This window comes from Babylonia areolata, chromosome 18, assembly GCF_041734735.1.
Source record: "Babylonia areolata isolate BAREFJ2019XMU chromosome 18, ASM4173473v1, whole genome shotgun sequence".
NCBI lineage: Eukaryota > Metazoa > Mollusca > Gastropoda > Neogastropoda > Buccinidae > Babylonia > Babylonia areolata.
The window spans coordinates 2,240,717-2,257,661 of record NC_134893.1 but is presented as its reverse complement, the minus strand read 5'-3'; the positions used below and the strand labels follow the sequence as shown (position 1 = coordinate 2,257,661).

Genomic DNA, 16,945 nt, shown 5'->3' with positions numbered 1-16,945 from the left:
CACCCCCCCCACCCCCTCAAAAAAAAGACGGTGAGTGGTACTGACGTTAGCACTGGTTGTTTTTAGAGGACTGGTGGCTGTGAAGACAATGGGAATTTAACCTTAGTATTTTGAACAACTTGATATTTGAATACCCCCCCCACAAAAAAAAAGACAAAAAAGACGGTGAGTGGTACTGACGTTTGCACTGGTTGCTGTTGGAGGACCCCGCCGTCTCCGTGGTGGTGCCCGGAGTGCAGTCCGCACAACCTGTCTGTCCGCTCAACGGTTGGTACTTGCCCACAGGGCACAGCGCGCACCGCTTCTTCACGGCGTCATAGTACGACCCCGCCGCGCAGTCCACTGCACGTGCACAACACACATTTTGGATACACACACGCGCACTTACACTTACATATATATATATATATATATATATATATATAGAGAGAGAGAGAGAGAGAGAGAGAGAGAGAGAATTTGCATGATTTTTTTGGTGAGCGGTTTTTGCTCATTATTTTAACTTCTATAAACTCCACCACGTTAACTGTGTGACTGTTTTGGGGACCACACAGCAAGTATATACAGCATATCACAGGCGAATTGCGTAATATCACAACCGGCGACCGTTTTCACACCTTTCGCCATTTAGACCGAGAAAAGGTAAAACGTGTAATTCGTGTGCATGCTTTTTCTGCCTGGGCAGAACGAAACGGGGAAGAAATACAGGGAAAATAAAAAGATTACAGTGAGTTTTGAAAGCATCCAGTGTCTGTCTGTAGTCGCTCTCCGTTCACTGGAGACCTTTGCAGCTGGCCTGTCAAGAATCACGAACATTTTGATCCTGACTCCTGTTGAGTCATGGAGGATATAAAGTAATATCGTTGGTGTTACACACCAAAATCAAACCATAAACAGTAATAAAAAATTGGTGTAAAAAACACTTGACTAAACTATCATATCATCTTATAATCTTTCCCATTTTTTGTTTAATTTACCCACTTCCAAACACACTCTCCTTCCTGCTTTCAACAAAGTGCAAAAGTTTGAAAACCGATTTTGGATTCAGACATTTCTTTGGAACGTACCAGTTTCGATCGAACAGTCTGCTAAATGCGGGCAGTCCTCAAAAAAACGAAATCCATTCCCAACCACACCCACCTCACAGTCACAACAAATACACAGTTCACGTGGAATATGACGTCCACCAGCATCAGTAGATAATTAGATAATTTGTGACAGTGGCACGTGAACTGCATATATGATAGGATGTAACAACCAGGCAGGTTGGTGATACATAGTTTTTGGACGTCACAGATGATGGATGTAACAGCCAGCAGATTGGTGATACATAGTTTCTGCACGTCACAGATGATGTAACAACCAGGCAGATGGGTGATACATAGTTTCTGGACGTCACAGATAATGGATGTAACAGCCAGGCAGATGGGTGATACATAGTTTCTGCACGTCACAGGTGATGGATGTAACAACCAGGCAGATTGGTGATACATAGTTTCTGCACGTCAATGTCTTACCACACTGGTCTCCACTGGGGGCCGTTGGGGCGTCACACAGGAGTTCAATCTGCACGTCCAGCCCGTTGGGATCCGGCACCGCTTCAGCTATACGGTTCTGAAAATTCAAAAGATGAAAACATATCTCTATAATCATGTCAAACAAGTCTCCAAAAACAAACGATATGAAAAAAATGTCACTGTTACTATTACTGGTCCCGAAACCTGGCTTGGTCATGGGGCAGTGCATTGCTGAACACAACACACATTACACACATCACAACACCATACAGCACAACACACACATGACACACATCACAACACCATACAATACAGCACAACACACACATTACACACATCACAACACCACACAATACAGCACAACACACATTACACACATCACAACACCATACAATACAGCACAACACACATTACACACATCACAACACCACACAATACAGCACAACACACATTACACACATCACAACACCACACAATACAGCACAACACACATTACACACATCACAACACCACACAATACAGCACAACACACACATTACGACACATCAGAACACCATACAATACAGCACAACACACATTACCACACATCACAACACCACACAATACAGCACAACACACACATTACACACATCACAACACCACACAATACAGCACAACACACATTACACACATCACAACACCATACAATACAGCACAACACACACATTACACACATCACAACACCATACAATACAGCACAACACACATTACGACACATCACAACACCACACAATACAGCACAACACACATTACGACACATCACAACACCACACAATACAGCACAACACACATTACACACATCACAACACCATACAATACAGCAAACACACATTACACACATCACAACACCATACAACACAGCACAACACACACATTACACACATCACAACACCATACAATACAGCACAACACACACATTACACACATCACAACACCATACAGTACAGCACAACACACATTACACACATCACAACACCACACAATACAGCAAACACACACATTACACACATCACAACACCATACAATACAGCACAACACACATTACGACACATCACAACACCATACAATACAGCACAACACACACATTACACACATCACAACACCATACAATACAGCACAACACACACATTACACACATCACAACACCATACAATACAGCACAACACACATTACGACACATCACAACACCATACAATACAGCACAACACACACATTACACACATCACAACACCATACAATACAGCACAACACACACATTACACACATCACAACACCATACAATACAGCAAACACACACATTACACACATCACAACACCATACAATACAGCACAACACACACATTACACACATCACAACACCACACAATACAGCAAACACACACATTACACACATCACAACACCATACAATACAGCACAACACACATTACCACACAATAAGAGAGAGAGAGAGAGGATGGACGCCAGAATAGCTTCAATATTTAAAACAACAACTCACACGTGAGCAATTATATACCCAGACAGATGTTATCACTTGCAATACATGTTTAGAATGCACACAGCAGAACACTAGAACATCAGAAACCTGGTAAATGCATAAATGTATAGTCATCGAACACAATTAACATGCACGCCCTCAAAACACGAATGAAAAACAACACACACACACACACACACACACACACACACACACACACACACACACACAAGAAACTAGTTAAGGTGTGTATGTGGGCGACAGTGGGGCATAAGAGGTAAACAGGAAACTGGTAGGAGAAAAGGAAAGACTGGGGAAGAAACAGAAGAATGGAGACCTCACAATAAAAGACAAAGAAAAAAAGAGAAGAAAAAAAGGGGAAAAAAGAACAGAAGCAGCAGCAGCAGCAGAAGAAATATGTGGGAAAAAAGAGAAGGTTGTAGGCCCTCCCTCTCTGCCGCTCCCCCAACCCCCCCCCCCCACCACCCGCCCCACCCAACCCCCCCAAAAAAAAGAACAAGGAAAAAAAATGGCTGCAGTCCACTGACACTGAAGTCAAAGACGGTGTCGCTCAGCACCAGCTGCTGAAACAGGTCCTCGGGGGATCGGGTCAGGGAGGAGTCCGATGTACTGGTCAGTTCGTGTCTGCAACAACCACACACAGCTGACGAACATCACTGCATCGCACACACACACACACACACACACACACACACACACACACACACACACACACACACCCCAACACATGCCCCATGTGCATGTACAAAACCGTTAGAAGCAATCATTACCTTGCGATGCAAATTTAAATTCGTAACTACCAATCTGAAAGCACACGCGCTGTAAATAACCATCAACCAATCCCTGTACAATACAATACAACCATGACCCAACCCATGTACAATACAATACAACCATGACCCAACCCCTGTAAATACGATACAATACAACCATGACCTAACCCCTGTACAATACAATACAATACGACCATGACCCAATCCCTGTACAATACAATACAACCATGACCCAATTCCTGTACAATACAATACAACCATGACCCAATTCCTGTACAATACAATACGACCATGACCCAATTCCTGTACAATACAATACAACCATGACCCAACCCCTGTAAATACGATACAATACAATACAATACAACCAAGACCCAATCCCTGTAAATACGATACAATACAATACAATACAACCAAGACCCAATCCCTGTACAATACAATACAATACAATGCAACCATGACCCAATCCCTGTACAATACAATACAATACAATACAATGTTACATGTCTGTCTGAGTTTGTATGTGTGCGTGCCTAAAATCCGATTAAATGACACAGGAAACGAATGATGAGCGCTCATTGGTAGCCGTCAGTCGGATCGACCTAGGTAGGCAGCCTGTTGTGCAAATGAGCCCTGGTTTGCAAAGCGCTTTGAGCTTGGTCTCCGACAATACAATACAATACAATACAACAGAACACAACACGACATAATGGCAGAGAGGATACGAAGGACAGGCGACTAACGGCATGTTGTTGGCAGTGACAGTGACGCCGATGTCGGAGTAGGGGAGCTGCGAGCCGGCCGGGGTGTGGCCCCGCTCACACGTGATGTCCAGCTGGATGTCCGAGCAGTCCGTGCGCTGACACAGCCCGCTGGACCAGCGCGAGTTCTGCTGCTGCAGGCGGATCTCCGTCTGCTCACGGACCTCCTGGGACACCTCGCTGCACTCGGTGGACGGCACGTGATACACTATCATCACCTTCAGGCGTCGCTTGGGGCTGGAGGTCCCTGCAGGTGTACACAGCACAGCCCGGAGGGGCTTCATTCACTGTTGTACACTGCCTTGTGACAGTCAAGTATCAAGTCTACGACCATTCCCCATTTTGGCTTAAAAACTGTGCATGGGGTAAAATATAATAGCCAGTAAAATACAGAAAGTCTAGTGTAAGGCCGTTATTAAATATGCTGTGTCCTGGACTTAGATATTTTTTTTACAAGGAAAAGAACAACTGATTGATCAGAAGGAAAAAACTCCATCTTACACAATGAAACACACACACACACACACACACACACACACACACACCCTCACGAAAACAAATACCCAACCACACTCCACAAAAACAGGACTGGTAGCGGCGTACCCCCACAAGGAGGCAGGGTGTAGGGCAGGTACCGGTTGGGGGGGTCCCAGCTACCCACGGGGCCACAGGTGTGGATCAGCGGGGATGGAACCACAACCTGAAAGTTGGGGTTGCAGCTGACCGAGCACTGGCGGTAGTCTCTCTGCATGTCGTCCGCGAAGTTGGCGCAGAACACTTGCTTGGCGTTCACCGGCGTCTTGGGCGTCGTGCACTTGTCATCTGCACGTGAGACACGTCACATCTGAGGTCAAACTGCTCCGCGCGGGTGCGTGGGTCTGTATCCCAACTAGGAATATTATCTGGTTGTACACCTTGTGTTGGGTAGGTCTACGCCAGGTGCTTCTCAGGAAACCGGGCTATTCAACCTTTGGATGATGTTCGTGGGTGCAAGGGTCTAGGTTCTAACTGGGAGCACGATCAGACTGTATAGGTATATCTGTGCTGGGCAGGACTATACCAGCCTCTTCTCGAGAAACCGAGCTGTTTAACAAGTTTTGGAACAGTGCACTTTCTGAGTCTTTTTTTCTTTCCGGATATGGGAAATAAAAGGTAACGGAAATGGGTCACGGTCAATCATATCATCAAAGGTTTTTTTCTTCTTCTAAGTCTGATTTCATATCGATCACTTTACTTAAAAAGGGGACTAATCAACCGGGTTCGTGCCGTGCTACGGTCATTTTATACAATTAAATAGTGTGTATACACAAACACACTTTGCAGGCAGAAAAACGATGTGTGGCGCTGTACTGTAGCGACACGCTCTCCCTGAGGAGAGCACCGTGAATACCAATGACCCCTGATGAAGATGAAGGAGGCGGGGGCTGAAGCATTGTCTGAGGATGAGAGGAGCTGTGCAGTCTGAGGAGAGGAGCTGTGCAGTCTGAGGGAGAGAGGAGGGTGAGAGGAGGGAGAGAGGAGCTGTGCAGTCTGAGGGAGAGAGGAGGGTGAGAGGAGGGTGAGAGGAGGGAGAGAGGAGCTGTGCAGTCTGAGGGAGAGAGGAGCTGTGCAGTCTGAGGGTGAGAGGAGCTGTGCAGTCTGAGGGAGAGAGGAGGGTGAGAGGAGGGTGAGAGGAGGGAGAGAGGAGCTGTGCAGTCTGAGGGTGAGAGGAGCTGTGCAGTCTGAGGGAGAGAGGAGGGTGAGAGGAGGGTGAGAGGAGGGAGAGAGGAGGGTGAGAGGAGCTGTGCAGTCTGAGGGTGAGAGGAGGGTGAGAGGGTGAGAGGAGGGAGAGAGGAGGGTGAGAGGAGCTGTGCAGTCTGAGGGTGAGAGGAGGGAGAGAGGAGGGGGAGAGGAGGGTGAGAGGAGGGAGAGAGGAGGGTGAGAGAAGGGAGAGAGGAGGGAGAGAGGAGGGTGAGGAGGGAGAGAGGAGGGAGAGAGGAGGGTGAGAGGAGGGTGAAAGGACTGTGCAGTCTGAGGGTGAGAGGAGGGTGAGAGGAGGGTGAGAGGAGGGAGAGAGGAGGGTGAGAGGAGGGTGAGAGGAGCTGTGCAGTCTGAGGGTGAGAGGAGGGTGAGAGGAGGGTGAGAGGAGGGTGAGAGGAGCTGTGCAGTCGGAGGGTGAGAGGAGGGTGAGAGGAGGGAGAGAGGAGGGAGAGAGGAGGGTGAGAGGAGCTGTGCAGTCTGAGGGTGAGAGGAGGGTGAGAGGAGGGTGAGAGGAGCTGTGCAGTCTGAGGGTGAGAGGAGGGTGAGAGGAGGCTGAGAGGAGGGTGAGAGGAGCTGTGCAGTCTGAGGGTGAGAGGAGGGTGAGAGGAGGGAGAGAGGAGGGAGAGAGGAGGGTGAGAGGAGCTGTGCAGGCTGAGGGTGAGAGGAGGGTGAGAGGAGGGTGAGAGGAGCTGTGCAGTCTGAGGGTGAGAGGAGGGTGAGAGGAGGGAGAGAGGAGGGAGAGAGGAGGGTGAGAGGAGCTGTGCAGTCTGAGGGTGAGAGGAGGGTGAGAGGAGGGTGAGAGGAGCTGTGCAGTCTGAGGGTGAGAGGAGGGTGAGAGGAGGGTGAGAGGAGGGAGAGAGGAGCTGTGCAGTCTGAGGGTGAGAGGAGGGTGAGAGGAGGGAGAGAGGAGGGTGAGAGGAGGGTGAGAGGAGGGTGAGAGGAGCTGTGCAGTCTGAGGGTGAGAGGAGGGTGAGAGGAGGGTGAGAGGATGGAGAGAGGAGGGTGAGAGGAGGGTGAGAGGAGGGAGAGAGGAGGGTGAGAGGAGGGAGAGAGGAGGGTGAGAGGAGCTGTGCAGTCTGAGGGTGAGAGGAGGGAGAGAGGAGGGTGAGAGGAGGGAGAGAGGAGGGAGAGAGGAGGGTGAGAGGAGCTGTGCAGTCTGAGTGTGAGAGGAGGGTGAGAGGAGGGAGAGAGGAGGGTGAGAGGAGGGAGAGAGGAGCTGTGCAGTCTGAGGGTGAGAGGAGGGTGAGAGGAGGGTGAGAGGAGGGAGAGAGGAGCTGTGCAGTCTGAGTGTGAGAGGAGGGTGAGAGGAGGGAGAGAGGAGGGTGAGAGGAGGGAGAGAGGAGGGAGAGAGGAGGGAGAGAGGAGCTGTGCAGTCTGAGGGTGAGAGGAGGGTGAGAGGAGGGAGAGAGGAGGGAGAGAGGAGGGTGAGAGGAGGGAGAGAGGAGGGAGAGAGGAGGGTGAGAGGAGCTGTGCACGGTTTCCTCTCTCAGCCTGGCCACTTCCAGGAAAGCAGCAGAAGAACGCTGGTCATGATTATGTCTTTTCTGAAGACGCACGGAACGTCTGGAGCAATCTGCTGCTGTTAACACGACGCTGTGTTCATGTACGTTCATGTGTATTTGACTGTGCTTTCATATCTGTGAAACTGCATGTTTGGTGCATATCTGTTATGCATATGTGGGTGTATGTGCCAGTGTGAATGTGTGTCTCCATGTTTCATATTTATTTGCTTATTTATCATCATTGTTGTCTTTATTATTTATTCATTTATTATTATTATTATTATTATTATTATTATTACTACTACTACTTTTTTATATTATAATTATTATTTATTTATTTATTTATGTACCTTATAGTTGACTTCATCAGGTTTTTGCACCTTATACGTATTATTAGTAGTGGTAGTAGTTTGTTTTTTTTTAATGTATTTATCTATTATTTATTCACCTTTTTTTTCTCATTGCCTGACTAAGCGCGTTGGGTTATGCTGCTGGTCAGATGTGGTGTAGCGTATATGGATTTGTCCGAACGCAGTGACGCCTCCTTGAGCTACTAAAACTGAAACTGAAACTATGTTGTGGTCTGCTTTTCCCGTCCGCCCTCTCACCCTAACCTGTCACTGTTGCTTTTTGTGTGGGTGGTCAGTCTGTGTTCGGACCAAGCATAATGCAGCAGCCTAAAACACCTCTACTTTGCAATTAAACGACATGGAACTCTTGTTCATTTTTTTCTCTCATGCTTTGGTTTTTATAAATGTCTGGAATGGTGATGGCTTGAGTTGAGAAGTTGAGATTTATTTTTGTACTGTATGTGTAGAAGTCTGGTGCTTAAGAAAAGGTGTGCCCGAATCGTTTGTTGTGTACCAGGTGTAGAAAAGGTTAACACATGTAGATGTTCCTGTGTGTTGGAAGGGCTAATAGGCGTTGGTGTGTGTTGCGGACTGATGTAAAAAGGTTCATAAATGTTCCTGTGATGCCATCTTGTTCAAAAAGAAGCTGAATGTTAATAAAAACAAAACACCTCAGTCCCCACCTTCAAATTATTCCTATCTATCACTAATCCTCACATCGCAATTATCTCCTGTCTTTGCTCAGTCCCCACGTCCAAATTATCTCTTATCCACCCCCACCAGACATCAATTATTTCTTATCTATCCTCGATACCACGTCCAAACTGTCTCCTATCTATCCTCCACCCCCATGGCCAAATTATCTCCTGTATATCATCCATCCCAACAGCAAAATTATCTCCTATCATTCATCCCCACGTCCAAATCTTCTATATCCTTTCCATCATTATTCCAGGTCTGAATTATAACAAAGATTGTCTACACTCCACACACACACCCCCCAAATTCCACCCCCGTCCAAATTCTCCAAGCTATCTATCCAACATTTCCTCGCCAAAATTATGTCTGAACTATCCATCCTCTATTTTCATATCAAAATTACCTCCAAACTATCTATTCTCCCATTTCTGTGATGCCAAAAGGACCTCCTACACTATCTGTCCTATCCAGCAACAAAACGAAGGACAACCAAAAGTTCTTACACTGAACATAGATGTCGAACGTGCACAGTGCCTTGTTGCCGTCCATGTTGGAAGCTTCCACCACCACTGGGTACTTCCCCCACAGGAACACCGTGCCTGCAACACAAAGGGCACTGCACTCCTGTTCCCCACGGCCAGTCACATGCACATCACAACATCACACGGAAACGATTGGTGGATGCCTAAAGGCGGGTAGTTCTCAGTCAGGCTCTACCCAGGCTGGCAGCCTGTTGTGCAAATGACTCCGTGTTTGGAAAGCACTTTTACTTCGGTCTTTGACCGAGGATAGGTGCTACAGAAGCAATCATATTAATCGATCAGTCAATCAATCAATCAAGCAATCATATTAATCGATCAGTCAATCAATCAATCAACCAATCAGACTTTGGTCTTGTTTTTGTCGTAAAAACAACAATAAAACAAAACAAAACAAACAACAAGAACAAGAACAACAACGACAGATTTGTCAACAGAACATGAATCAATCTAATGACAAATCAATGAAACTGATAATAAAGTTAACAATTACATACTATCCACATAGTCAAGAATAAGCGAGCAATCAAGAACACACACACACACACACACACACACACACACACACACACACACACACACACACACACAAACACACGTTTTCAAAGACAAAAAGTCAGATCAAATCCTTTTCGATGTACAATACACACATACGAAAATAAACAATGTACAAAATTATACAATATTACAATTATACAAAATTAAACACATTATCACAAAACAAAAACAAAAAAGGAAAAAATGAAAAGGTGAAGGTTACCTGAAGACAGTGAGGCCGTGACCTGGTTGACCTGACCTGTGAAGGTGACCGTTGGCCAGGTGACCTGTGTGACCCTGGCCTTGCTGTACTTGATGATGTCACTGGGGCAAGAGTCCTGGTCCACACTCACCGCAGTTTTCCCTGACACACAGCAACAAGAATGAACAACATAAATTCAACATCATTTGCAGACACACAGCAACAAGAATGAACAACATAAATTCAACATCATTTGCAGACACACAGCAACAAGAATGAACAACATAAATTCAACATCATTTGCAGACACACAGCAACAAGAATGAACAACATACATTCAACATCATTTGCAGACACACAGCAACAAGAATGAACAACATAAATTCAACATCATTTGCAGACACACAGCAACAAGAATGAACAACATAAATTCAACATCATTTGCAGACACACAGCAACAAGAATGAACAACATAAATTCAACATCATTTGCAGACACACAGCAACAAGAATGAACAACATAAATTCAACATCATTTGCAGACACACAGCAACAAGAATGAACAACATAAATTCAACATCATTTGCAGACACACAGCAACAAGAATGAACAACATAAATTCAACATCATTTGCAGACACACAGCAACAAGAATGAACAACATAAATTCAACATCATTTGCAGACACACAGCAACAAGAATGAACAACATAAATTCAACATCATTTGCAGACACACAGCAACAAGAATGAACAACATAAATTCAACATTATTTGTAGACACACAGCAACAAGAATGAACAACATAAATTCAACATCATTTGCAGACACAAAGCAACAAGAATGAACAACATAAATTCAACATCATTTGCAGACACACAGCAACAAGAATGAACAACATAAATTCAACATCATTTGCAGACACACAGCAACAAGAATGAACAACATAAATTCAACATCATTTGTAGACACACAGCAACAAGAATGAACAACATAAATTCTACATCATTTGTAGACACACAGCAACAAGAATGAACAAAATAAATTCAACATTATTTGCAGACACACAGCAACAAGAATGAACAAGATAAATTCAACATCATTTGTAGACACGCAGGCTTTGACACACCACCGCCAGCTCTCTGGGGGAATCTGGTGGACAGTTGTTCTGTGCGAGGCACTGATGACTTCAGAGTAGAGGGTGGAGAGGAAGAGTGGGTGGGGGGAAACAAAAACAATCTAAGGGGGTGGGGGTGGGGTGGGAGAGAAGACAGAAAGTCTCTTGTATGTTTTTACCATCTCCAAGTCAATACCAGAGTTTTTAACTCAGTCATAATCAAGATACGGGTATGACCAATCTCAGATTGTTGCGCCGAGATAAATAATTCAATACAAACCAAGGACTTGCCTGCCCAGAAAAAAAAACCCCAAAATAAATTCACATTGTTCTGTGCTAATAAATTTCGGGGACGAAAAGCTATGTTTCTTGCGGTCATGTTCAAACGTTATGATTAATTCATTCAAAGTGCTTCACTCCAACCGAGGCCATATTCAGAATGAAAACATGTCCCCAACAAACATCCTCCAATAAAGAAGCAATACCAAGACAATGACGTCTCTAATTATGTTTTACATATCAATCAGTGACATCAGTTATCATATCAGTTATCACACATGTAAACTCTTTATGAAGGTGCCAGCCATTCCGCTTAGTTTTACACTGGAGATTTAACCAACAACAAAATATCTAATGAACAATGGTGATGAGACGATAAACTGAGGTCACGTTTGTAGGATGCACTTATTGCACGTTAAGAGTTGTCCCTGGTAACATTTTCACGTGTGTAGCATGCACTTATTGCACGTTAACAGTTGTCCCTGGTAACATTCTCACGTGTGCAGCATGCACTTATTGCACATTAACAGTTGTCCCTGGTAACATTCTCACGTGTGCAGCATGCACTTATTGCACATTAACAGTTGTCCCTGGTAACATTCTCACGTGTGCAGCATGCACTTATTGCACATTAACAGTTGTCCCTGGTAACATTCTCACGTTTGTAGCATGCACTTACTGCACGTTAAGAGTTGTCCCTGGTAACATTCTCACGTTTGTAGCATGCACTTACTGCACGTTAAGAGTTGTCCCTGGTAACATTCTCACGTGTGTAGCATGCACTTACTGCACGTTAAGAGTTGTCCCTGGTAACATTCTCACGTGTGCAGCATGCACTTATTGCACGTTAACAGTTGTCCCTGGTAACATTCTCACGTGTGCAGCATGCACTTATTGCACGTTAACAGTTGTCCCTGGTAACATTCTCACGTTTGTAGCATGCACTTATTGCACGTTAAGAGTTGTCCCTGGTAATATTCTGTAACAAAATCCACTTTGAGAGGAAAACAAATACACTTTGCAGGCAGAAAAATAAAACGGTGGCGTTGCACTGTAGCGAGGTGCCCTCCCTGCTGACATCAGCCCGAATTTCACACTGTCAATCAAAATTTGTTGTGACAAAGAGTAATACAATACAATACAACACAACACAACACAATACAATGCAATACAACACAATATAACACAACACAAGACAAGACAACACAACACAACACAACACAATACAACGCAATACAATGCAATACAACACAACACAACACAACACAATTTCTTCAAAGCAGGGGGTGGGATCTGCACATGGACATACCACACATCTCCACCACCCCATCTCCAACACCAACACTCCCCAAACTGACCAGCCACAGGGGTGGTGCACATGGACATACCACACATCTCCACCACCCCATCTCCAACACCAACAATCCCCTACTGACCAGCCACAGGGGTGGTGCACATGGACATACCACACATCTCCACCACCCCATCTCCAACACCAACACTCCCCAAACTGACCAGCCACAGGGGTGGTGCACATGGACATACCACACATCTCCACCACCCCATCTCCAACACCAACACTCCCCCTACTGACCAGCCACAGGGGTGGTGCACATGGACATACCACACATCTCCACCACCCCATCTCCAACACCAACAATCCCCAACTGACCAGCCACAGGGGTGGTGCACATGGACATACCACACATCTCCACCACCCCATCTCCAACACCAACAATCCCCAAACTGACCAGCCACAGGGGTGGTGCACATGGACATACCACACATCTCCACCACCCCATCTCCAACACCAACACTCCCCAAACTGACCAGCCACAGGGGTGGTGCACATGGACATACCACACATCTCCAACACCAACACTCCCCAAACTGACCAGCCACAGGGGTGGTGCACATGGACATACCACACATCTCCAACACCAGCAATCCCCCTACTGACCGGCCACAGGGGTGGTGCAGCTCGGGAATCCGGTGAAGCCCCAGGGGCAGGTGAGGTCGGCCTTGGAGTTGTAGACCCTGGTGACGCCGGGGTAGAGGAGGAACTCGCCCCAGGTCATGAGCGCCCCGGGGAAGACGTAGAACGGGTCCGTGTTGCCCAGCACCGTCAGCTCGTCCTTGAAGAGCAGCTCTCTCCCGTACAGCGACACCTGGCTGACGTACCCGTTGAAACCCTCGTCCACCCGACACCCGCCTGCAGCCGTGTCGTAACGACAGCCTAGCACCATCCACACGCTGGAAAAAGGGGTGGGGAGGGGGGAATAAGGAAACAGTGAATGTTGGATTACCTATTTGGATGCCCCGCGCGCTCGCGCGCTGCACTTTCTCTCACAGCCAAAACAGACACGCGTTCTCTCTCTCTCTCTCTGTCACACGCACACACACACACGCACACACACACACACACACACACACACACAGAGGAATCTGTCATTATAATTGTTCAAAGAATTGCGTTTCAGATTTGTTACTTAGGCCCTTCGCTCCCTGTGGTGCACAGGCCATCACCGACATTTCTCCACAGACCTGGAGTGGAGCACAGGCCATCACCGGCATTTCTCCACAGACCTGGAGTGGAGCACAGGCCATCACCGCCATTTCTCCACAGACCTGGAGTGGAGCACAGGCCATCACCGCCATTTCTCCACAGAACTGGAGTGGAGCACAGGCCATCACCGACATTTCTCCACAGACCTGGAGTGGAGCACAGGCCATCACCGCCATTTCTCCACAGAACTGGAGTGGAGCACAGGCCATCACCGCCATTTCTCCACAGACCTGGAGTGGAGCACAGGCCATCACCGACATTTCTCCACAGACCTGGAGTGGAGCACAGGCCATCACCGCCATTTCTCCACAGACCTGGAGTGGAGCACAGGCCATCACCGCCATTTCTCCACAGAACTGGAGTGGAGCACAGGCCATCACCGACATTTCTCCACAGACCTGGAGTGGAGCACAGGCCATCACCGCCATTTCTCCACAGAACTGGAGTGGAGCACAGGCCATCACCGCCATTTCTTCACAGACCTGGAGTGGAGCACAGGCCATCACCGCCATTTCTCCACAGAACTGGAGTGGAGCACAGGCCATCACCGCCATTTCTTCACAGACCTGGAGTGGAGCACAGGCCATCACCGCCATTTCTCCACAGAACTGGAGTGGAGCACAGGCCATCACCGACATTTCTCCACAGACCTGGAGTGGAGCACAGGCCATCACCGCCATTTCTCCACAGAACTGGAGTGGAGCGCGTGGTAATTCCGTGGTCTTCAGCAGCAGGCGGTGGTCTGACGCCCCGTCTGCTCCTCTCAACTCTTACATCCTGCCATGACCTGCTGAACTCATGATCCTGCCATGACCGGCTGAACTTCCGGCTGATGTATATATGATCTGCTTTGTTCTCTGTGACGTGATCAGATGAACCCAGGGAGAGCGCGTCGCTACACTGCAGCGCCACCCTTTTTTTTTTTATTTTTTCCTGCGTGCAGTTTTATTTGTTTTTCCTATGGAAGTAGATTTTTCTACAGAATTTTGCCAGGAACAACCCTTTTGTTGCCGTGGGTTTTTTTACGTGCGCAAAGTGCATGCTGCACACGGGACCTCGGTTTATCGTCTCATCCGAATGACTAGTGTCCAGACCACCACTCAAGGTCTAGTGGAGGGGGAGAAAATATTGGTGGCTGAGCCGTGATTGGAACCAGCGCGCTCAGATTCTCTCGCTTCCTAAGTGGGCGCGTTACCTCTAGGCCATCACTCCACATTACCAGTTGATTAAGGGAGCATATGTCTGCAAATCTTTCTCCATTTTCATTCATCTGCCCCAGTCCCTGTGTGCCCATGACGTCACAACCTGTGTCGTCGGGTATTTCACATATGTTGCAACTTCATTTTCTTCTTCAATCACTGTGCTTCTTTGTATGTTGTTCCCTTCATGAGGGACAAAAGCCTTTATATGAATAACACATCCGCATCTCTCTCTCTCTCTCTCTCTCTCTCTCTCACACACACACACAATCACGCACGCACACACACACACACACACATACACACACACACACACACTCACACACACACACACAATCACGCACAACAGCAGAAACATCATATTTTCTGCGCATGGATGAAGACAAAACGAGGCAGCAGGCAGACTGACTTGAGGTCCAGTGGCCTCCCTTTGTGGTAGTCCTGCAGAGGGATGCGGATGGTGTCGACGAAAAAGGACAGGAGGCCGGTGGTGTGGTTCCACGAGATGACGATGTAGTGCCACTCCCCGTCCTCACTACAAAGTCACAAACCAAGAAAGACAATCTCACTGAAGGAAAGAAAACTGAAGAAAGATTTTCCTTTGATTCAAAAGCTGATCAGAAACACATTTCTTCAATTAGCATTCACAATGTTTCCGGAAACCATTTTCTTCATTCATCAACAACATACTTTCAGGACACTATTTCTCAAAAAAGGAAAAAAAAGAGAAGAAGAAAAGAAGGAAAATTATTTTCTCATTCAAATACTTAATAATAATAATGGGTACATATATAGCACACTATCCAGAAATCTGCTCTAGGTGCTTTACAGAAACGCTTTTGTTAACACAAAACATTACATCAATGTTACATACACACACCAAAATGTGACCACACACACACACACACACACACACACACACTGCATACATACATTTTAACATACATGTGTATCTAACAGCTACCCTAACACATACGCACACAAAGGCAGGCACAAACTTACACAAACACACGCAGAAATCTGTTTCGACTATGAAAAAAAAAAACTTTCCGCGAACAATTTTATATTTTTCGAAACCTTTCTGGAAAATTTTCTCACAGAAAAACTGTCACTCAGGTTATTCATGTTTTGAAACTGGACAGTTATGGTTGATCAACCTGGTCATTTCGTGGTACTCTTACTGGACAGTCAGGGTTGATCAACCTGGTCATTTCGTGGTACCCTAACTGGACAGTTTAGGTTGATCAACCTGGTCATTTCGTGGTACTCTAACTGGACAGTCAGGGTTGATCAACCTGGTCATTTCGTGGTACTCTAACTGGACAGTCAGGGTTGATCAACCTGGTCATTTCGTGGTACTCTTACTGGACAGTTTGGGTTGATCAACCTGGTCATTTCGTGGTACTCTTACTGGACAGTTTGGGTTGATCAACCTGGTCATTTCGTGGTACTCTTACTGGACAGTTTGGGTTGATCAACCTGGTCATTTCGTGGTACCCTAACTGGACAGTCAGGGTTGATCAACCTGGTCATTTCGTGGTACCCTAACTGGACAGTCAGGGTTGATCAACCTGGTCATTTCGTGGTACCCTAACTGGACAGTCAGGGTTGATCAACCTGGTCATTTCGTGGT

General features: G+C 46.5%; 1 protein-coding gene across 1 annotated transcript in view; it reads right to left on the bottom strand.

The window, feature by feature from the left end:
* Positions 1-16,945, bottom strand: part of LOC143293161 (uncharacterized) — a 212,381-nt gene that overhangs the window by 53,749 nt on the left and 141,687 nt on the right. The window contains exons 47-55 of the mRNA XM_076604084.1: positions 15,722-15,847; positions 13,508-13,800; positions 10,177-10,317; positions 9,381-9,476; positions 5,190-5,408; positions 4,569-4,833; positions 3,580-3,676; positions 1,518-1,614; positions 181-342 (exon numbers count right to left, since the gene is read on the bottom strand). Of these exons, the coding sequence (XP_076460199.1) occupies positions 181-342; positions 1,518-1,614; positions 3,580-3,676; positions 4,569-4,833; positions 5,190-5,408; positions 9,381-9,476; positions 10,177-10,317; positions 13,508-13,800; positions 15,722-15,847 (1,496 nt within the window). The remainder of the gene's footprint in view (positions 1-180; positions 343-1,517; positions 1,615-3,579; positions 3,677-4,568; positions 4,834-5,189; positions 5,409-9,380; positions 9,477-10,176; positions 10,318-13,507; positions 13,801-15,721; positions 15,848-16,945) is intronic.